Source organism: Calypte anna, chromosome 5A, assembly GCF_003957555.1.
Source record: "Calypte anna isolate BGI_N300 chromosome 5A, bCalAnn1_v1.p, whole genome shotgun sequence".
NCBI lineage: Eukaryota > Metazoa > Chordata > Aves > Apodiformes > Trochilidae > Calypte > Calypte anna.
In genome coordinates, this window is record NC_044251.1 from 6862342 (window position 1) to 6885865 (window position 23524).

General features: G+C 41.3%; 1 protein-coding gene across 2 annotated transcripts in view; it reads right to left on the reverse strand.

The window, feature by feature from the left end:
- The window catches only part of C5AH11orf49 (chromosome 5A C11orf49 homolog), a 78736-nt gene that overhangs the window by 29790 nt on the left and 25422 nt on the right, over positions 1-23524 (reverse strand). For both annotated transcript variants that reach the window (XM_008498267.2, XM_030452659.1), the window contains exon 3: positions 21451-21581. In XM_008498267.2, coding sequence (XP_008496489.1) covers positions 21451-21581 — 131 coding nt within the window. The remainder of the gene's footprint in view (positions 1-21450; positions 21582-23524) is intronic.

A 23524-nucleotide genomic window follows, 5' to 3' on the forward strand; every position in this document is an offset into this window, starting at 1 on the left:
AATGAGTGGAGGATGAAAAGCAATCGTTTTTCTTCATGTACAGCTCAGTGAGGACAGTTCCAAGCCTGCCACACAGAACTTCTTTAATAATGCAATCCAGTGCCTTTGATTTGAAGAACACGCAAAAGAATAAACAACCTATTAATCTAAATTTTCTCGTTGGCCTGAAAGTACAAAGCAGCAACGAACAAACCTCTTGGCTACAGCAAGTGCACTGAAATGCAAAACTGCTCCTTTTCTCACCCTACAGTTACTCAGGAAAAAGGAGGGATGGGAAGAGAGGAGGGAGAGAATAGGCCAGGGAAACAGAAATTATTCTTGTATAAATTACTCAGTCAAAACACAGGGCACAATGAATGCTGAAGAAGGCTTTCAAGTAGTGCCACATGAAGGCACTTTAGTATAAGTGGATATGCTCAGAAGATAAGAGCAAGAGATAGCATTACCTAGTAAAAAGCAAGAATCCTCAGACCAGTTCACCACTGAGCTGGTAGTGTCAAGATGAAGGAACCACTTGTAGTAGCTTGATAATCATTTTCAGTGGTTTGGTTTGGTTTGGGAAGCTTCAACACAAAATACAGGTGAAGACTTTGATTAATGTCAGTGTCCTGTTTGCAGTGTGTGCTGTGTTGGTCCAATGTACCTGCAGTCAGCAGAGATGCTTTCATTATCCATCCACAGATTTTAACACCTAAAACAGAACTATTCCAAAAGTGCTCTCAGTATAACTCAGACCAACTCTGCTGTGCCCAAGCACTGTGAGTGTGGTTGGAAAATATATTTATGCATTTGGCAAATTTTCTTGGTTCCCCCCTACAGCTTTTTTGCACAGCTTGAGAAGTGCAGAGAGATATTAAAGTTGATTGTCAAAGCAGCTTCACTACCTCTATGGTTTGGGTAAAACATGCATAGCTTCAGACAACCTCTTCTCTGTATGGACAGCAAATTATAATGTACATTAGAAAGTTAGGAGTGGGAAAAAGCTTTTTCATTTGCTGTAATATTTGGAAAAAAAAATCTGACAACTCTGAGATGAGCAGAAGAACCATAAATCAAGGAAAAGGTTGCACCTATACCATAGGGGAAGTGCTTTAAGCATCTGTAATATTTTTGTATTGAACAATTGGAAAGAGGCTTGAAATACTCACAATCAGGACATTTTCAGTAAAATGTTATTTGAGCAGTCACCTTTTGGACTCCACTCTTCAGTATGCAGATCAAGCCAGGCAATACAAATTGAACAAGCTGTTGATAGCTAATGCTACACTTGTACATGAGAGATCTGAAGTTACATGCCTAAATTCTGAGGAAGAGAAGTTTTATGGAGCTAAGAGCCACTTTGTCCTGCTAAACACTTTATATAACTACCAAGCAAAGCTGTAACACAAATACAGATTTTATGCTGGGTCACCCCCTGAAAAGGGGCAATCTTCCTCCCCTCCCTACCTTTCAGTCTCATCTTCTCATGTATAAGAGCACAGCAAGAAACTGATTAAGAAACTGGGACAAGAAACTGATTAAACAGGAAAGTAACTTTGTTTTTCCATTTGTTTTTCTTTTTCTTGTTGTTTGGATCAGCTCTGGGCTGTCTTCAGTGTGCAGCCAACAGCAACACCACAAAGAGAGGGAAGAAAATGAGGAGCAGAGAGGAGGCCAAGGAGTACTCCTTCCCACTTCAACACCAAACTAGTGATTATCAAGCCCCAGCTCCATTGCCCTCCTTGGGAAGAAGCAGTTTCCTTGCAAGCCACCTTGTAGAACAGAAGGCCACAAGGACTTCCAGTGAAATTCTATTCCTACTTATCCAATGTCTGAAAACAATGCACCACATTCTGCAGAATGCAATTCATAAAATATTCCTACATTTACAATAAACAGGACAGAGTGACATGCATTAGTTTATGAATTATAGTACCTGTGATTAGAAAAAGTCAATGAAATCCATAATATTCCCAGTAAAAAAAATTACCATTAGTGGAAAAGTAGGAAATTAGTTCAACTTACTCTCTAAGACACCATGTCCTGCATCATGCTATTCTAAATCATTAAGGAAGTAGCTTGTGGTTATTAAAGCTAGAGAATTAAAGGGATAAATCATTCTGAATTTATCTACTGAAGAATCTCTTGCAAGAGTGAAATACTGAAATAAAACTAGTGAACAAGTGCCAGGTGCCTCCAATTATATTCTCCAGTAGCCACCATCTGAAGAAACTTGGGGCCATTGAATCATTAAGGTTGGAAAGATCTTGAACATCTTTAAGTCCAACCATCATCTTAATTAAGGACAAATGAATCTTTAACCAGACACTTTAGTATTCAAGCAATGGTGTGTGAGCCTCTGCTTTGTAGCATTCAGAGGCTGCACTTTAAACTGCCTTATTAAATAATAGAGGAACATCCCTTGCTCTGGGCAAAAAAAGTCATTAGATGCAGCAAGTTCCACCCTGTCTCTCTTGAGCTTTTGTATTTGACTTGGAAAGCTGTGTCTCCCTCAAAAGTGCCCTGTCTGCCTTCAGGTTTTCCAGCCAAGTCAAATTTCATTCCTTGTAATGGGAGTACCTACCTTTTGAAGTTCCTTTTTGTTGTTGTTGTTGTTTGGTTTTGTTTTTTTAAAGAGTCACTCAGGATTATCAGGTGGCTGAAAGTGTAATAATTAATTTTACAATTAACAGATTAGACTTCTCTGCAGAGAGCAGGTTATTAATGGCTTAAGAGTTCAAAATACAGAAAATCCACCCACACTTGGATGATGTGCCAACACAAGGCATATTTTGCCTTTGCTGTCAGTTTCTATCACTATTTAGAAGATTTGCTACCCAGCTTTATGGACAGGAAACAGCATTACAACAAACCACTCCAACTGGAGATGAAAGATCTACTTCTGGATCTTCACAGTTTCAACATCTGGTTTTCCACTTCAGAATAAAATAAGGATGAAGAGAAATCAATCTATATATATTATATATCTATATTATCTGTAAGATAACAGGCCCTTTAGAAACTTTACAGCATTGTCTAAACACTGAAATTTTCATCTTGTGTGACAATTTCCTAATTCAAAATGAAATTTTCCCTGTTTACATCTTCAGGCTTGTTGGTAAGTTATGCAAAGAATGTAAAAAGGCTGCATGGAATATGTTACTGAATTTCATGCAAAGGTTACAATATGAAGAAAAATTACCTGCTAAATAATTTGTTTGGTAGATGGAACAGGTTGGCAGCTAGTAATAATTCTTTCAGTTGTGTAAGATCTTGTTTATCTCCAAAACTCAAGGAAAAGCCATTGAAAAACATGACAGTAATACAGCATTATTTTTGTATGGCCAGGCACTGTAAATGTTAGGAAACACTAAAATCAGCAATATGCAGAAAACAATCCACTTTGAGTCTTAAAATCATAATTTCTGGTATTATGCAAACAGGATTCTTAAGCATTACAATATTACAGCATTTTTCCTAGGTTTTAAATAATATTATTCTTGCATGCTTCATACAAATTTAATTGTCATGGTGGTGCCAAACATCTTAACTGACAGATTTTTGTATTACACTTTATTATGATGGAATGTCACATATTTTACTATATGAAACACATGCTGCCTACCCAAGATGAAATTCAGATAATGGGAGAGATTAAGTTCTCTGCCAAAATACTGACAATCTTTTAACTATCTTTCTGATATATTTCAACTAGAAGATTCAAGTAAAACTCATTTAGTATTAGCAAAGGTATCTTTCATAGACTCCTAAGCAATATAAAAATAAATAATGCAGTGTAAAAAAGACCCTACTGACAGCAATGAATAACAGTGAAGCCAGGAGTTTGTAGAAAACTGGAACAAGAAATAAAATTACATAGGTTAAAAAAAAAAAAAAAAAAGGAGACCAAGATAATGATATGCATATCAGGAAAAAACTCAAGTAATGATAATCCTTTTGACATTTTGCTCCATGGGGGGGAAATGAAGTAGTGTTCAGAAATTGAGTGTGCTGTATCTAAAATAACATGTACCATCCTTCTTTTTCTGCATAATCCAAAATGTTTTCCATTTCAGTGATGATTTGAGAAGATGTGAGTAGTGGAGTGGTACTTGACATATTAAAAAATTAAAAGCAGATGCTAATAACCTCTGTCAGAATTTTGAAGAGGGCTGGTTCACAAACTCTCAGCACTACTGAGAATTGACTTCCTAAGTCTGAAATACCTGGGAAATTTTATAGGACCAGAAAAATCTGAAGCCTTTAAAGATTATAAGATCAGAGGCTTACTTTGACTGAAGTGGCTACCCAAAAAGGTAGAGGATGGCTTCAAAATAGGGCCTAAAACTGCTGCCATTGGTTGAGATGCCCTGGGCAGCTTGGTAATACTCCCAAACAAAATACCCCAACAGGAAATATTGGACTTCATCAATTAATTACTAATAGTTATCACCCACCATAAAAATTATCTTGGTGAATTAAGTCATCTTTTCAAATGGGAACACAAGCTAGATTAAAAAGCAACAAATAAAAGGCTTTGAGAGACACTTCAGATAAACACTTAACAGTGATGTGATTAAAAACTTGAATGATTCAAAACAGCCAAACATCTTGTGAGGGTAACTGTTACTTCTCAAAATGAGGATGAGGAATTACTACTTGGAATGTGTTTTTCTCCCAACATCCACAAGAATAAATCGATTTCTCAACTTCAATTTTTCAAATGGCCTAGAAAAGATTAAGAATTAATCTTTGACATTTGTAAAGCATACAAAAACTTAAGAAATATTAAAAATTAAAAAGGAATTAATAGCAACATGGAAAAACCTTATTGACATAGAATGCAGAGCTTCATCTGGGTAAGTAAGTTCTATGAAGACAAGTGGAGAGGAAGGTGACCACAAATGCTCAGAATAATGTAACGAGGAGAATAATTTGGTCCTCACCTGAATAAACACTGCCATATCAAGTGGATAGGCTGAGTTACCAGCATTTGACCAGTCTGAAATATCAGCAACTTGGGAATAATAATAGTGAGAATTGAAAAGGAGTAAGAACCACTGCAAGAAGCATCCCATGCTTGCAAAACATGGCTCACAAAGTGAGGCTCAAGGTGATCATGGAAAAGAAGAGTGAGGAACTGACTTCAACACACGGGTCAAATATGTAAAAGAACATAATTTTAAGGAACTGAAAAAAAAAAGATTTTTCTAAGGTGAAGATAATCACACTCTTAAATACTGGCAGAAGTTGAGACTGCAGAAGCATGTTTAGGGTTCTGATTTCACCTAGGCCTAGAAGTAATGATACTTCTCAGTTCAAAATCAAGTAAGTCTTAGTAAATTCTGACCTCTGGAAAAAAAAAACAACAAAAACAAACTAAAAAAAACAGAAGTTATCAAATAAACAACCATCCTTCTCTGTCAGGACAGTTTCTTCCTCACCTGACCCTTCCATCACCACATGCAGGCTTCACCAACAACTCTTTCCCCAGGAGCAGTGTGGGATGTGCCCAAGGACTACCCTACTGTATGAGCAGAAGCTCTACACGTGGGTCAGCCTTCCAGCCACCGTGCTTGAAGCATGAGCAGGCACCCCAGGAAGGTGTTTGAAAGAAGGCTGTTTCTCGCAGTTCTTCCCATGAAAACTCCATGGGGTCTGGGCTGCAGGCCAGCCTAATTGCTCTGGCAGCACCAACAGCTGACTGCTTCCTCCTGCTATTTTTCCCAGGGGCCCTTCAGCCCCTTCAGGTTCACATGACTTAATCAAACCTGAATGCCCTTCTGGAAGATATGCAAATTATTTTTCAGTGGGACAAAAGTGTTTTGGCTCAAGCCTGGTGTTACTAAGTGAAGTTTAATGATGTGCTATACAGGTCAGACTACAAGGCCTAATGGTGCTTTCTGGCTATAAACTTCAGAAGTGTATTACCCTCTAAAGGAGGTTTTAAAACAAAAGTATAAGTAGTGTTAGTATTATGCCTAATAAGACTGCCCAGAGCATCAGTATGACTTGTACATTAGGACCACACTTGCCAGCACTGGTATTTTGGCAGTGCTGGGTGGCCTGAGCTTAACCAGAGCTGCAGAGCACTGCACCCTGCATCCCACCTCTCTCCTCTGACCTCTCACTGGTGCTTTGCAGTGAGCAAGACTGCCAGAAAACTAACCCAACCAGTAGAAGGACTGGGTAGTTTTCTGCCAGCTTAGCATGCTGAGACAGATCAGCACGAGACCAGACAAGTGCGGGAGGTGCCACAGAAGGATGTGAGAAGGAAGTATCAGCAATCAGATCAGCTTATGCTGACAGGGTGCTGCAGCTTTAATTAAGGCATTAGTAAAGTCTCTGATTCATTCAATTCAGAGAAGACAACAGCTTCAGTTTCCAATTTATCTTAGGCATGACCAGAACAGATCACTTTTTCCTGTCTAACTCTTACCACAAAAACTGTATCACCAGGATTTTCTTCTCTTAAATACTGAGCTGAAGTGGTCTACCTGGACTTCAGCAAAGCCTTTGACACCATCTCCCACAGCATTCTCCTGAAAAAGCTGTCAGCCTACAGCTTGGACAGGGGAACCCTGTGCTGGGTTAGGAACTGGCTGGAGTGCTGGGCCCAGAGAGTGGTGCTGAACGGGGCTGCATCAAAATGGCAGCCGGTCACTAGTGGTGTCCCCCAGGGATCAGTGTTGGGCCCAGTGCTGTTCAATATCTTCAATGATGATTTAGATGAGGGGATTGAGTCCATCATCAGCAAATTCACAGATGACACTAAGCTGGGGGGGGAGTGTGGATCAGCTGGAAGGCAGGAGGGCTCTGCAGAGGGACCTGGACAGACTGGAGATTTGGGCTGATTCCAATGGGATGAGGTTCAACACGGCCAAGTGTCGGGTCCTGCACTTTGGCCACAACAACCCCATGGGGAGCTCCAGGCTGGGCACAGAGTGGCAGAAAGGGACCTGGGAGTCTGGATTGCCAGGAAGCTGAACATGAGACAGCAGTGTGCCCAGGTGGCCAAGAAGGCCAATGGCATCCTGGCCTGGATCAGGAACAGTGTGGCCAGCAGGTCCAGGGAAGGGATTCTGCCCCTGTACTCAGCCCTGGTGAGGCCACACCTCGAGTCCTGTGTCCAGTTCTGGGTCCCTCAGCTCAGGAAGGAGATTGAGGTCCTCGAGCAGGTCCAAAGGAGGGCAACTAAGCTGGTGAAGGGACTCGAGCACAGACCCTCTGAGGAGAGGCTGAGGGAGCTGGGGGTGTTCAGCCTAAAGAGGAGGCTCAGGGGAGACCTCATCACTCTCTACAACTCCCTGAAAGGAGGTTGGAGCCAGGGGGGGGTTGGTCTCTTTTCCCAGGCAACTCTCAGCAAGACAAGAGGGCAGGGTCTCAAGTTGTGCCAGGGGAGGTTTAGGTTGGAGATTAGAAAGAATTTCTTTATGGAGAGGGTGATCAGACATTGGAATGGGCTGCCCAGGGAAGTAGTGGATTCTCCGTGTCTGGAGATATTTCAAAAGAGCCTGGATGTGGCACTCAGTGCCATGGGCTGGGAACCACGGGGGGAGTGGATCAAGGGTTGGACTTGATGATCTCTGAGGTCCCTTCCAACCCAGCCAATTCTATGATTCTGTGAAGCTTTTTCCACAGCAAAGTAGGATAAATCAACTATGAATGTTTCAGACCTACATGAAGCATGGTTTTCTGATTTCAAATCCATTTTAAAACTGCCTGTGAAGAAAGACAGCTTATGTTGCTTTCAAGGTAGTGAAAGTCTCAGTCTCAGGTTTCAACTTGCAATATTCCACCTTGCCATGGGCAATCCATTCACACTGTGTGGTGGAACAGAGTCTGGAATATTCCCTTTATTTATAAAGGTACAACATGGGATCATAAAATGCATTGCAAGGTGACAGTGCTTAGATCAACATGGGACAGCTCCAGAGGAGGCACACATCTGCTTTCTTGGTTCTCTGTCACTTAAGAGCAACATAAAAAACCTGAGGCCACTAAGTAATGCCAAGATAAAGACAGCATCAGCTGTGCTACTTATAATAGACTCATGGGCTAAGGTGATAAGCATTTCACTGGGTGGAGGGATCACTTCTATCTAAACCATAATGTTATCTCTACCTTACCCAGCCAGGTGTATGACATCACATACATCACTGGAATTAACACTATTACAGAGCTGCACCTGATTTGTTGTTTATTTACAACAGCTCTTCTCACACACTAATGAGTGACACCAGCTCTTCAGAGCGAGAATCTGCTTTTCCTGCCAATGCCCCTTTGGCAAACTCTGCCTTAAAAGAGAAGATTTCACAGAGGGACTGAAGCCAAAGAGAGGGAATGCAAGGGAGGATACTATGATATGAGAAGAATTCCTCAAGTTTTACAGGGAGAAGACCCAGCTGCCAGTTACTCAGATGTTTCAACTCACATGAAGATCCTAAACTGTTCCATCAACAAAATCTACACACTTAGATGTTCAGCTGTCAGAAGAGGTGCTCCCCTAAGCTCTAACCTGTTTACATATTTATAATTGAAGATGCCTGCAATAAGAAATAATGCTAGAGAGCATGCTTCCTCCCACTCCCTAAAACAAGGAAAACATCTTCACTATAATACCTTCATCTCTACATAGGAGCTTACACATAGGCTTTGTCCTTACTGGCAGCTTCTTGATACTGAGCTGTGACTCAGGTAAAACATGCTTGGGTTGGGAATTTGCTTCTCAACAAGCAAAAAACTTTAAATTCTTCATAATTCTGAAACTCCTTCAAAACCAATGAAGATGTTTGCCTCTATTTGTTTTTTTCAAGCTGCTGTCAACCTATAATGGTGCTTTTGGGCCTTTCCAAATCACTGGACAGTACTTGGAAGCAAGGGGATTGCGTGTGGTAGTTTTATCAGAATATACCTGTTCAGTGTATCCAAAGCACACAATAAAGCCTGTATACAATTGAATTAAAAAGCAATTGAACTCTCTTGATCTTCCAGTGGTTCCTAGACTTCCTTTGGCATTCAGACATAGAAATCACATGCTAAAGCTGTAAAAGAAAAAAACCCAAAGGATTTCTTGTTCTTCCATCAACAAGGGCATCACCAGCAGAGATAAAGAAGTCATCATCCTGCTCTACTCAGCTCTTGTAAGCCCACAGCTGGAGTACTGTGTCCAGTTTGGTACCTGCTGTACAAAAAGGATGTGGACAGGCTGGAGAGGGTCCAGAGAACCCACCAGGGTGATTAGAGGTCTGGAGCACCTGCCATATGAGGAGAGGCTAAAAAAACAGGGCCTGTTCTCCCCTCAGAAGGCTGAGGGGAGACCTTCTGCCCATGTTCAGGACTTCCGGGGCAGCTCCAAAGCAGCTGGAGACTCCCTGTGTCCAAGGAGTCCCATGGACAAGACGAGGGGCAATGGGCACAAGGTGCTCCTGGGGAGATTCCATTGGAACACAAGAGGGAAATTTGTCCCCATGAGGACAGTCAGACCTTGGAATGGTCTCCCAGGGGAAGGGGGGATTCCCCCACTTGGGAAAGTTGGAAGTCTCAGCTCCAGGGGGTGCTGGGACACCTCCTAGAAACAATAATATGAGAAGGGTTGCACCAAGGGATCCTGGAGGTCCCTTCCAACATCACATCCTGGGATTCTATGATTCTTCTAGCAGAGAAAGCCAAATGAAATGATAAAGTTTTCAGTAGCTGTATGACTTCTTAAAAAACCTGCTTAGTGACCATGCTTAATTGCCACATCTATTAAAGCTGGCAATGTTTACTTTCTGAGAAACAGAAAAGTAACATTTCAATAAATTTTTTTTCTTCCCCCTATTAGTTTTGTGAGATGTCTTAGCTGGGATTGACTATTGATTTGTTCCTCAACTCTTCTAGTTTAATAAGATTTAGTATGGTATTCACTTTGCTTTGATTAGAGGATGCTTTAGATACAGAAGCTGTGGAAGACTTATAAGGGGAGAAAAGCATTATGGAATCAAAAACTTTCCTAAAATGTTTATTCATGAACATTACAGAATAGTGAGTGCCAAACTAAAATAAAAAAACACAGCATCCCTAGAAAGATACATTTTGCTAAGGGCTTAATGGCTTAATCTGGAAAATAGTACACATTTGAAATGCAGAGTGGAAGGGTAATTTTTATGCTGCTTAACTTCAGGCACCAAACTTAGGTCCTCAATGACAAATCTGCTCTCCCTAAACTCCTAATAATCAATAATCAATACAGAGAAAGATGACCAGATAGTGATTTATGGTCAGGATCTCATCAGAACTGTTTAAAACTTCCCTTTGGATCAGGCCCTCCTTGTTGAATATCAAATAAGCCTATGAAAACAAGATTTCTAGTTTGGGCATCAGACTCATTTGCTCATAGGACAAGACATGATGGACACACACAAGGGACAAGCCCCAGAATGTGTTCTTTACCTTTGGCTTTAGCTACACCAGTGCACATACTCAGCTTTCCCATGCAGCAGCCTCTTTAGAGCCAATGCCAAAAAAGTCACACTTTACAGGGTTTGAGATCCAAAGCTCAGCTAGTGAGCCTGTATTTCCAGGTAAATAGAAAGACATAACACAGCCAGATCAGGTTCTAGGCTTCTGCATTTCATTACCTAAAGAACTTGCCCTTCACAGAAGAGGTATGTTTAGCAAACCTTTCATTAGACATGTGTGACTTGCCCAGCAGACTGGACTTCAGGGGAAAGAAGAGTACAGTAATTTCATCAGGTTGTCCCTTGAAGAACAACATGCTTGAACAAGACTCTACTGGATAGTGCTTTGAAGCTATGGAAAACCAGCAAAAGCCTACAACCTCTATATAAAAGGGAAATATTCTGAATTTACAATGAGGGAAGATGAATAAAGAAGATACTCTAGCATATAAAGTAGTTTCTATTTTGAGCTCCTTCAAAAGGGAAAATCTCTTGCCAATTTTATGTTAGAAGCTAGCTACCTTTATACATGGAAACTTTTTAATTGATGCAGTTACCAGCTAAATATCAGAATGCTTATGAGCCAAGGTCCTTTCAGTGAATGTATACATTATTAATAAACACATGAAATTACCTTCCCTTCAAAAAAAAGGGAAGAATTGTGAAAGTAATATTGAACAAGTGGTTCTACAACAGAGATGATGAACATGATGATGTATGTGACTTCTGTCTTGCTCTAAAGACTTTTGACTGCTTCTGGGACTAGACTTTAATGCAGGAAAACCTCAGAGAAGGCAAGACTTGACAAGTATCTCTGTGAGCACTAGAACTACCAAAGCTTTTATCCTACAGATTTGTGGTTCTTGGCTAACTGACACTGAAGTCTAGGAAGGTGTGAACTTCTACAGAAGACTTCCTAAGCCTGAAGCATTTCTAAGGTTTCTGTCTTTATACCTGACAAACCATTTCATGAAGCTTTCAGAAGTTTATATGTCTGGCAAAAAGCAAGACCATGGTTCTGGTTTTCAGGAGAGCAGTATTCAGAGATCTGCTTGGAAGAATCCCATGGAATATGGCTCTAGAGAGAAAAAGAGGTTAAGGAGAACTCATTGACATTCAAATATCTCCTCCTCCAAGCTGAAGAAAGGTCCAGTGTGCCAACAGGGGTGATGAGATTCATGCTTAGTAAAAGCATGGAATGCAAATCACACTCAGATCACTTTATGAAGGAAGGTATCAGACTGTGCATTACCAGAATCACATCCCTGCAACAAATACAAAATGGATCAAGCTTAATTTATAAATATTATAAACCACATGTCATAACTAATTTTCAGATTACAGGTTTCCCATAGCACTATGTTATCCCCATTTCACAAAGTGGTAGTAGCATATCAAAGTACTAATCCTGCATGCAGATCATTTCTACTGATACTCATCTAAGATTCCTGAAAGACACCAGACAGCATCCAGGAGCAATCCTTTTAATCACATACACCACCTTTACTCATGATCACACTTAAACCACACTTACAGACATTTACTAAGGTAAGGGGACCTTAAAGATATGTAAGAACTTCTATACCCAAGCAGAGCTGTACAGTTCAGCTAAACTAACTCAACACTGCATCTTCAGTCAAACATGGGCATACTGAATATCACCAAGGCCCCAAAATGAAGTGCAGAGCAGGGACTTTTCTGAGAGCTCAGGGGTTTGTAGGCAGCAATAAACTTGCCTAACCAGGTTTGCTGGAAGAGTTCAATAACATAGCTACAGAAACAAATACAGCTCAGGTCAGTCCCTTCAGCACCACAGGGAAAAATCAGTTCCTTAAAAGAAAGAAATGACATCCATACTTATTTACCAGAGTAAGTGGATGTGAAGTTTTTTTGAGTATATCTAACAGGAGGAAGGGAAGAACGGGAGGTGAGAGATTGTTGATTGTGAATATGGACAAGTACAAACCAGCAAAAATCTTCTAGATACAGGTCAGGCCTACTTGAGCCAAAGAGAAACAAAGTCCAGAGTCAGAAGCACCTCATGAAAATCAATTGGATAAACTTAGGAAAGCTATGAAGTGAATTTGTAATGATGGGAACTATGATAAACAAGACCACCAGACAGAAAAGTTATAACAGGCAGCTGGGAAGATAAAGAAAAGGCACAATGACAACTTGTTCAGAGATTTTTTTTGTGCAGCTGGACAGCATCACTTTAAAAAAAAATATATTAAAAAAGGTAAGTGTTTCTTCTCTGAAGACATCTCCTAGCACCTAGGCTACTTTGAAGAATTACTTGCATGTGTGTAAAGGGGGGTCCTTAATCTTCTGTACATACTGACCCCCAACATACATTCTCTCTTCATGGTGCTCTTCCTCAGATTGCATCTACACTGCTCAGGGTAGAGCAGCACAGAGATGGCAGTGTTTATTCCACAGCAATGAGCTACCTGGATGCACCAGAAGAGCATTCCCTACAGTTCAGCTGATGCACTGAGCCAGATCAAGCAGTCTCAGGCTGCTGCCAAAGAAAAACAGCCCCACACCTTCCAGGTTCCAAATTAGTATCTTGAGATAGTGAAGATTTGTACCATATGGAAACACCAACCCTGAGCTCAGGTTTTCTATACAAACATTGCATTGTAATGCAGAGACATCCAATTCAAGTCAACAGCAGGGGGAGAAGTATTTTTTGTGGTTCACTGAGAAGAGATGAAGATAATCCTTTCCAAAGGTCAGGCACTTTCATGTTTCAGGGCAATTAAGTACCAACACTGGGTTAAAAGCAGATGTGGGCTTCACAGAGGCTCTTCCTTTCTTACCTCTTTGCAGAAAGTCACAGTATAAGGAGTCAAGAGGAAATAAGGTTTTCCTCTCCTTTACCTTCCTCCCTCCCTTTCAGCATCTCTGCTGCTGAAAAGTAGAACAGAAACATCACAAAACACACTAGTTAATGAAGCTAATGCTTCATAAATCCTACTTCATGATCACCTGCACATGTGCTGATTATCTCTGAAAACACAAGGGAGAGAAGAGAGAGACAAAGTTCATTTTAAATAAGAAACATGGGGCATTCAGAATTTCAGACTACATCACTCAACTTGGAACTAATTTTATTCCAGGGAACTTCCCCACAATTTGGAATACTAACTCTTCAGCACCATATTGGAACTGAAAAAATTCTTAATGGAGAAAATCTATTTCAGTTGGTTTGAATAAGAATGTTGTCATAGGGATAGGAAAGATGCCAAAAGACTGCAAAGCAAATGGTAATAATAATTACCAGTTGAATTTTGGATGATTGCCTAGCAGAATGCAACAATGATCACTGTATATAACCTCATTAAATGTTTCACTCAACCAGAACAAAAAGTGAAGAACAGATTCATTTCATTTGCCAATGACCCAAGCAGTGAAGAGCTGTCAAAAGACACAAAATAACCAGGAAAAGCTTAGAAAACAAACAGAAAAGCTTACTGGTTTTCCAAAATAATGTTTATTTAAGAAGATACATATCTAAGACTATCCAGTGACAGGACAAGAGGTGAGCCAGCAGTATGCCCGGGTGGCCAAGAAGGCCAATGGCATCCTGGCCTGGATCAGGAACAGCGTGGCCAGCGGGTCCAGGGAAGTGATTCTGCCCCTGTACTCAGCCCTGGTGAGGCCACAGCTTGAGTCCTGTGTCCAGTTCTGGGCCCCTCAGCTCAGGAAGGAGATTGAGGTCCTGGAGCAGGTCCAGAGAAGAGCAAGGAGGCTGTGAAGGGATCCAGCACAAGTCCTGTGAGGAAGGGCTGAGGGAGCTGGAGGTGTTCAGCCTGGAGAAGAGGAGGCTCAGGGGAGACCTCATCACTCTCTACAGCTCCCTGAAAGGAGGTTGGAGCCAGGGGGGGGTTGGGCTCTTTTCTCAGGCAACTCTCAGCAAGACAAGAGGGCACGGTCTCAAGTTGTGCCAGGGGAGGTTTAGGTTGGATATCAGAAAGAATTTCTTTATGGAGAGGGTGATCAGACATTGGAATGGGCTGTCCAGGGAAGTAGTGGATTCTCCGTGTCTGGAGATATTTCAAAAGAGCCTGGATGTGACACTCAGTGCCATGGTCTGGGAGCTGCGGCGGGAGTGGATCAAGGGTTGTACTTGATGATCTCAGAGGTCCCTTCCAACCCAGCCAATTCTATGATTCTATGAGAAGAAATGTCTTTACTTTAAGGGTGATGGAGCTGGGCAGAGGCTGCCCAGAGAGGTAGTGGAGTCTCTGTAGACATCCAAAACCCACCTGGATGCTGTTCTGTGCAACCTGCTTCAAGTGAACCTGTTCTGACAGGGGGGTTAGACTATGTGATCTCCAGAGGTCCTTTCCAACCCCTAACATTCTGTGCTCCTGCATGATATGTGGTTGAAAAAAGCATTTGGAAATTAAGATAAGCTGGTGCATGTTCAGAGATGGAGTTAAAAAAATGTAGTACAGAGGGGAGGGACAGGACACTATCAAAGACTTCCAGTGCAATTCATTTATTTAATTTCACAAATTGCATTCAAAGCTGAAGACTATCACTGATCCACATGCTACTACAACTCCAAATGATTACTGCTATGCATTTTAGATCTGGGTAAGGGAAGTGTTTTATCTTGCAATCTACCTCATCTCTAAAATGTAATCCTTTATTTTTTTGTCCTCAGCTTCAAAAATCCTTAGTCCTGATTGACCAGAGTCATCAGTGGGGTTTGCAGGCAGAGCTAGGTTGACAAATCATAAATACTTAACAGCTGTAACTGTAGAGCAAAGAAACTGCAAAGTGATTAGAGAATGGAGATCAATCATTTCAACCAAGGTTATTTCACTGCAGAATGTGCTGCCAGAGAACACTGTATTAAAATCCACAGCTTTAGGATATACTGAGACCTTACTGATTCATACAACTCTCCTACTAAAGTATGGTATAAAGATCTAATTTGATTTTAGTAACAAAAAGGAAAGGGCAGAAGATTCTGGTATTTGCTCTAATCATTGCTATATTGTTCCACACATCTTACTAAAAGTTTCTTTAAGCTACAAATGGAAATAGTATAAAAGCTTACAAAGGACAAAGTGAAAAAGGGGGAGCAATTCAGTATAAAGAGTTACATGTGGAAGCATTAAAATGACACTAGAGAAAGAAGGGGGTTTGGAACATCAAGAAAGTAATCTTGTCAGCAAAGTGCAGTAAAACAGCATCTTCCAAAAAAGGCATGGGAGAAGAGTGGTCCTTCTAGCTCTTTTCAAGCTCCAGGTCACATGAATGATACAGATAGGGCATTTCTTTAATTTTTGTAAGGAATCCAGACTTCCTGAAGAACTCAAGAAGAATTAGTCAGAGGCAGACCACTCTTCTCACTCTGTGACAGAGACTTTTCTTGGTTATGGTAAACCTTCCTTCCCAAAACTCTGAAGGTAATTATATTCCCAGTTTCCAAAGCTAGGTGTTCAGAAGCAGAGAGGCAGGGATGTGAAAAAACCAAGATAAGTTTATAAGGTTTCATTTCAATATGAGCAGTAACTTTTTGTCTGAAGGGAAGGGACAGCCTGCAAAAAGGAACCTCAATCAATACAGATCAATCCGCTTTCTGCAGCAGTTTCATGCTTCAGGGGTGAGTGCATCTAAGGAAAGTAAAAATGAGCATCCCTGCATCCTTCCTGAGCAGAAGGAAAAGACCCTGTATCTGGTATTGAACCATTCTAGGGCTATTTCTAAGGTATCACACAGCAGCTGTTTTTGCTGGAAGGGGAAAACAAAAAGAAAGGGAAAAGGGAAAAAGGGAAAAAGGGAAAAAGGGAAAAAGGGAAAAAGGGAAAAAGGGAAAAAGGGAAAAGGAAAAGGGAAAAAGGGAAAAAGGGAAAAGGGAAAAAGGGAAAAAGGGAAAAAGGGAAAAAGGGAAAAAGGAAAAAAGGAAAAAAGGAAAAAAGGAAAAAAGGGGAAAAGGGGAAAAGGGGAAAGGGGAAAAGGGGAAAAGGGGAAAAGGGGAAAAGGGGAAAAGGGGAAAAGGGGAAAAGGGGAAAGGGAAAAGGGAAAAAGGGAAAAAGGGAAAAAGGGAAAAAGGGAAAAAGGGAAAAAGGGAAAAAGGGAAAAAGGGAAAAAGGGAAAAAGGGAAAAAGGGAAAAAGGGAAAAAGGGAAAAAAAAGGGAGTGGGGGAGAAAGGAAGAAAGAAAATCTGTGAAAAGCACCAAAGAAAGCTGGGGGCTCTAGAAAAAAAAGTTCCAGTGGTCCTGACCAAGCTTTCTGTTTGCTTCTCAATACACCAGGCCTGAAACAAGTTTCTCAGTGCAAAATTTCTCTAATTGGCTGGAAAGCATTTAAGGAAAAAGTCTTTTTAATTAAAAACAGACCCAAGAAGACATGAAAGCCATGGGGGTTGGGAGAGGCATATGTTGACCTTATGAAGCTTCACAGCAGAACTCCACAGGGGCTGTTTAAACCGAGAAAGCACAGTTTTAATTAAAGAGTCCTGAGGAACAGACAATTCAAAAGAGCAGGTCAGCTAGATTCCAAGAGGTCAACTTTAGCATAAGCAGAGGGAAAACAAGACTTCTGGTCATTTTGCCTTCTTCTGGGAGAACTCTGTTGCCAACAGAGCATTATGCTCTGTGCTTCGCTGCCCTTCAACCAACCATGTGGGTCTTGCATAGCATTGGTGTTCAAGGGAGGGAAGAAATTTTGTGAGGTCCACCCCAACTTTTTGACACTCAAAATCAACTTTGAGGATTTTTTTTTTACCCCCAGTGTGCAAAATAGAACTATACATCTTGCTAAGCTACTAAAACCAGTGGGAAATCCTGCAAAAAAAACCCCCAGCCTATAGATCCAGCAGGTCACCAAACAGAAATGCTCCTTTTAAAAACAAATTTGTTTTAAAAACAAACAAACAAATTGATTTAAAAACAAATCAAAATGCTTGTTCTTTACTTTTTGAAGTGTGCTATGTTACTATCATATTTAGTGAAGCTAGTAATTTTTCCTTGCTATTTAGAGACAAAAGGAAAATAAACCCAGTTTTCAAACAAAAGGAGTTAGGAAGGGCACTGTAACTAGAACCTATCACATAACAGGACTAACACATCCAAGCTGCTCCATTTCTCCATGAAGAGCTACTTTCCAGCAACTGAAAAGGATAAGGAATTAAGCAAACAAGTAATATCTTCAGTAATTTTCCAAGAGAAAGAGTAATGTTAGTACACTTAGTGCATACATGGTTCTGGACATACACAGATTATTTAAGTACTGCTTCTGTTCAGATAAATTTTTTTATTGATTCTTTAAGAACTCCTGGCTAGATGCATCGAGGGACCTGGACAGACTGGAGAGTTGGGCTGATTCCAATGGGATGAGGTTCTACACAACAACCCCATGGGGAGCTCCAGGCTGGGCACAGAGTGGCAGAAAGGGACCTGGGAGTCTGGATTGCCAGGAAGCTGAACATGAGCCAGCAGTGTGCCCAGGTGGCCAAGAAGGCCAATGGCATCCTGGCCTGGATCAGGAACAGTGTGGCCAGCAGGTCCAGGGAAGGGATTCTGCCCCTGTGCTCAGCCCTGGTGAGGCCACAGCTTGAGTCCTGTGTCCAGTTCTGGGCCTCTCAGCTCAGGAAGGAGATTGAGGTACTGGAGCAGGTCCAAAGGAGGCAACAAGGCTGGTGAAGGGACTCAAGCACAGACCCTATGAGGAGAGGCCGAGGGAGCTGGGGGTGTTCAGCCTAAAGAGGAGGAGGCTCAGGGGAGACCTCATCACTCCCTACAACTCCCTGAAAGGAGGTTGGAGCCAGGGGGTGTTGGGCTCTTTTCCCAGGCAACTCTCAGCAAGACAAGAGGGCATGGTCTCAAGTTGTGCCAGGGGAGGTTTAGGTTGGAGATTAGAAAGAATTTCTTTATGGAGAGGGTGATCAGACATTGGAATGGGCTGCCCAGGGAAGTAGTGGATTCTCCGTCCCTGGAGATATTTCAAAAGAGACTGGATGTGGCACTCAGTGCCATGGGCTGGGAAGCATGGGGGGAGTGGATCAAGGGTTGGACTTGATGATCTCTGAGGTCCCTTCCAACCCAGCCAATTCTATGATTCTATGATCTGCCTGGGTGAACAAAGTGCAGATTCCAAGTCAAGGTTATTTCAAGAGTTACTGAAAAAAAAGTCAATTTCCCTGCATCAAGGAAGAGTAACTAGCAGCCAGATGAAGCAATCACCCATTTGAGAGACATTGGCTGCTTCTCTGAAATCCCAATTAAACACTCAGAAGTGGAACAGTGTTTGTTGTGGGGTTTTGTTTTGTTTGGATTTTTCCGAGTTTGTATAAGCCTGGAAATAGGATCTTACACATTTAATTTTATTCTCCCTTGCTTCCTACAGCATGGGTCCAAGCTTTGAGGCAAGTTGTCACTTACTGTGTTGACTTGCACCCCCAGAGAGCTGGCATTTGTGCAGTTTATCAGGGAACACCCTGATGTTCTAGTGTATAAATATTACTATAAAAATCAGGAAATTGGAATGAGTGGATGAAAATATTGAAAGCAAGCTCCCTGAAGTGGTGCATTTCTGTTTCTAGTTAATGTAAAAAGAAAATGTATATAAATAAACAGGTAAATACAGCACTCTTGCTTAAATACTAAGAAGTGTGGCCACAACCAGAGCAAGTAACATCCACGTCAGCTTCTTTTTCCTGTGCTGCCTTCCCCTTTGAAGACCCTTAGTGATGACATTTTCACCCACAGCCTTTTCCGTATCCACATAAAACTGCTAAGAGCAAAAGAGAAGGAAGATATTATGTAGCTAAAACTTCTCAGTTCTTTCCAACAAATTCAGACACCCATGGCTGAGTTTGATGCCAAGTAGATGAAAACTTGAATTGCCAGTACACAAGTGGGTACTTCCCACCAGACAGCTGCTTTTTTGAAACATTTGTCAACACTTTTGAAAACATTTGTCAACAATGTTGACCACTGACAGCAGGAGTCCTGGTGGATGACTTCTTCTCTTCTTCACCCTCTAACTCTCCATGGAAGTATGTTCTAGGAGCCTACAAATGTATTTTTCTGACCTGAACTCAAATCAGCTATGTCCTCACTGCATGCTGGTTAGATTAGTACTGTACAATTTAGCTGAAATCTTAAAAGTATTATCCCTGAACTAATATAAATTATTTACAATATGGCAGAGAAGTACCTACCACTTGGAAGAAGGTGTTACACACAGTGTAGTCAGTCACTTTAGTAGCTAATTAGAGATTTTCTAATGTTTAATTATGACTGCCTAACTTCCAAGGATCTGAAATAGCATGTGTCAGAAAAGTCATTATTCATAATCTTGCAAAATCTGTTCATCATGAGCAGAAGTGCTTAAAAGCTTATTGAGAAGGTGAGGTTTTATCTCTATTTAAGGGAATTTTTCTAGTTTTCTCTGCACCAGGGAGTGAGGCTGAATAGACTGAAACTAGAAGCTTGTAGTAAAAAAACCAAAAAACCTAAACACAAGATACACCACCAAAATTCCTATTTGTACAGCAACTTTCAGTGTGTCTGCTTAAAATACTAAATTAAAAACTAAAACAAAACATAATTTTAGTTGCATGTAGCTACATGAGTTTGTTTTGAACTCTGGCCAGGTCTGTAATACCTAATATACCAAGTTCAGAATAAGAATAGCAAGGCAAGATAGTACAGTGCTGAATAGTTATTTTGGCATAGGAGACTTTTCCTTGTGGGTAGGGTTGAGGAAGAGGTCACACAGTTGTTAGTGGTCCCCCCCCTTCCACAGCCATCAGGATCCTGCAGTATCATCTGGGAGATGTGTCAGGAGTGGGTCAGGCACAGATCAGGTGGCAGAGTTCACCACCCTACACAGCTCAACAGATTTTTAAACTCTGCTTCTGGGCTCTTAGTCAAAGCACAACTGCCTAATAATCTCAGCACCTACTTCCCTCATGCTTCATAACCTATGTTCTAACCATCTCCAGGTCTGCTATGCTGCACATTTATTTTTTATCAATCCACCCCCATACACAGCCCCACAAATCTGATAATTGTTGCCTGACAAGGTCCTGCACCTGGGTTGGGGCAACCCCAAGCACAAATACAGGTTGGGTGGATTGAGAGCAGTCCTGATGAGAAGGACTGGGGGTGCTGGTTGGTGGGAAGCTCAACTTGAGCCAGCAGTGCTTGCTTGCAGCCCAGAAAACCAAATATCCTGGGCTGCATCAAAAGCAGCATGGCCAGCACCTCAGGGGAGGTAATTTTCCCACTCTGCTCTGCTCTTGTGAGGCTCCACCTGGAGCACCATATCCAGTTCTGGAGCCTCCAGCACATGAAGGACATGGAGATGTTGGAATGAGTTCAGAGGAGGGCCACTAAGATGATCAGAGGGCTGGAGCACCTCTCCTCTCTGTGAAGAAAGGCTGAGAGAGTTGGGGGTGTTCAGCCTGGAGAAGAAAAGGCTCCAGGGGAGACATTAGAGCAGTCTTCCAGTATCTGAAGGGACTTGCTGGAAAGCTTCAGAGGGACTTTTCACAAGGATGTGTAGTGACAGGACAAGGGATAATGGCTTTAAACTGGAAGAGGGGAGATTTAGCTGAGACATTAGGAAGAAATTCTTTACTGTGAGGGTGTTAAGACATTGCAAGATGTTTCCACAAGTTGTGGATACTTCCTCCCTGGCAGTGTCTCAGGTCAGGTTGGATGGAGCTTTGAGCAACCTGGTCTGGTGGGAGGTGTCCCTGCCCATGCAGGGGGTTGGGCCTGGATGAGATTTAAGGTCCCTTCCAACCCAACCCATTCTGTGACTCTGTGACCTACTCCTCTGTAATGAAAGCAGAAAGTGTAACGAAAGTGTTCTTATATTGCTTTATGCTGTGAGCATTTTTAAATCCTTCTACAGGCAACTGTGGTGCTGCCTCCTTGTTAACAACATCAGAGTAGTAGAACCCAGTGTGAAGTGTCTGTTTGTACTGCATTAATAGCCCAGCTAATGATTCTTATGTCAAGGTAAGAGGGACAGCAGAAGCTGCTGGGATACTTGCCTCCATTTTTTCCCACTGTTCGGAAACACCTCCAGAAGGTCCGAAGGAAAGATGATCTGTTGTGAGGTGTAGCTTGAACAAAGCTGAACTCCCGGAACAAGATGTGAGTTCCTTGACGGACGCTGTTAAAACTGGGGAGATAAAAGTCCAAACAAGAGAGCATCAGAAACCTCAACTCCTGTGAATGTTCTCAAGCCAGCTGGAACAGTAAATCAAGAAAACTCCTGGCAGCTCCATTTTGGGAAATCGAGCCTCCCAAGCTTATGCCCATCTGTTCCCTAGAGAGAAGACCATTTGCAAAAACCACACATTGAAACTTAATTATAGGAATTTGAGGCTTGTGAAAGCAGAACTCATTGTAAAGAATCCCAGCAAGGGGTGTTCAAGAGCCACTTTTTTTAAGCCAACCCACTGGAGAATGGCTGCCCAAGAGTAATTGTTATTTATCTGACCAGACAATGCACTTTCTTTTAGCACCACTTGAACTTCACTGCTATTCCCATTACAGCTTTCCATAAAGCCACACAAACAAACAAAAAGAAATCTTAAAAATCCTCTTTAACAGAAACCTTGAGATTTTATTTCTAGGTTAATGAAACTTGATTACTTTGGATGTATAAAATCTCCTTCAGTTGTCATAAACAGCAGATTGACACTTTGCTAAACAACATTTTGCAGAAGTGCACTTTGACAACAAGAGCTGGTCATTCTGATGTATAATAAATTTGATACATTCTTGTATTTTAGTACAAATTGCTCATATTTGAGTTGTAAGCATTTCAGGCTAACTTCATGTAGTGAACATTTGTCCAAAGGGCTTCTCTCAAGTGTAAGAAGCTCTCCTTTGGGCATGGTAAAGCTACACATGCAAGAACAATAGAAATGCAAACACAAACATTACAGACCAAAAGGTATAATGACAGGACTGCCTCCAAGATAGGTTGTGTATTTCTCTCTGCATCATGCAAGTGGGACAAAGCTTTCAGATGCTCCAGAGAGATCATTAAAAACATTCACTTGGGACAGTAGCTTAACTCGCATAGGAAAGAATTAATGAAAAGATTCATTTTCATTACAGCAGAACCTCTCTGTAGGTAGCATCTCCACAACAGACAAAATCCACTGGTCAGTGTAAACCCTTCCAGTTTGCAACTTCAAATCATCTCTTTAAACAGAAATATTTTAAATCACTTTATCCTTCAGAGTATAGAAAAGGGTCTCACATTTGAAAGAGAATTATACCAGATAGAGTTAAGCAAAGTTAAAAAGCCATGTAACGAATTGGGGAGATGGGGGAGTGGTTGAGAAGCCAATACAATTTTTCAGAAGAGAATCACAATTTCTTGGTTTTAATGTCCTGGTTCTTCTCCAAGGCATGCAAATAAATTGATTTTTTTTTGACCTATGTTGACAGTTAGATGCAGAATACTATTTCTACCCCTCCTGCCCAGAATTAAATGCAACTCAGATAAGATAAGTATTTTATGATTATGAAACACTCACAACTCTTGAATCCTGGGATTAGGAATATTCTGTCTGCAAATATCATGGACAAACATTTTACTTTGAATTTATGAAACCTTATTCATGCACCAGTGCTATACAAACCAGAGGAAAGCACAGCCAATGTTCCAAGAGGTTAAAGCAAGCAAATAAACCACGTGCCTGATCAAAATGTGCAAAAATTATAGGAAAGGACAGGACAACTGTTGCTATTCATTGTATTCATTACAAAGTGCTGTAGCACGCTGCCTTAAGAGTGAAAATGAGCTCAGAGGAAGTGAAAGTAACTTGCATGAAGTCCCAAAGATGCCTGTGACAAAGATGGAAAGGGGATTTCAGATTTTTTCATCCCAAACCACAGCCTGTTTTTTTTTTCATGTCCTATTTGCATCGTTTTGTTGATCACTTGACAGACTGGTGGAGAAAAGAAGGATACAAACAGAAAAGAAATGGTGTAATAAGAAATGGCAGCTTTCAGAATGATGAAACACTTAAGGGAGATACTTAGGAAGAAAAAGAAGATGAAGACACAAGGATATAACTAAATGCACCAAGTTATGTTGCTCAGAAC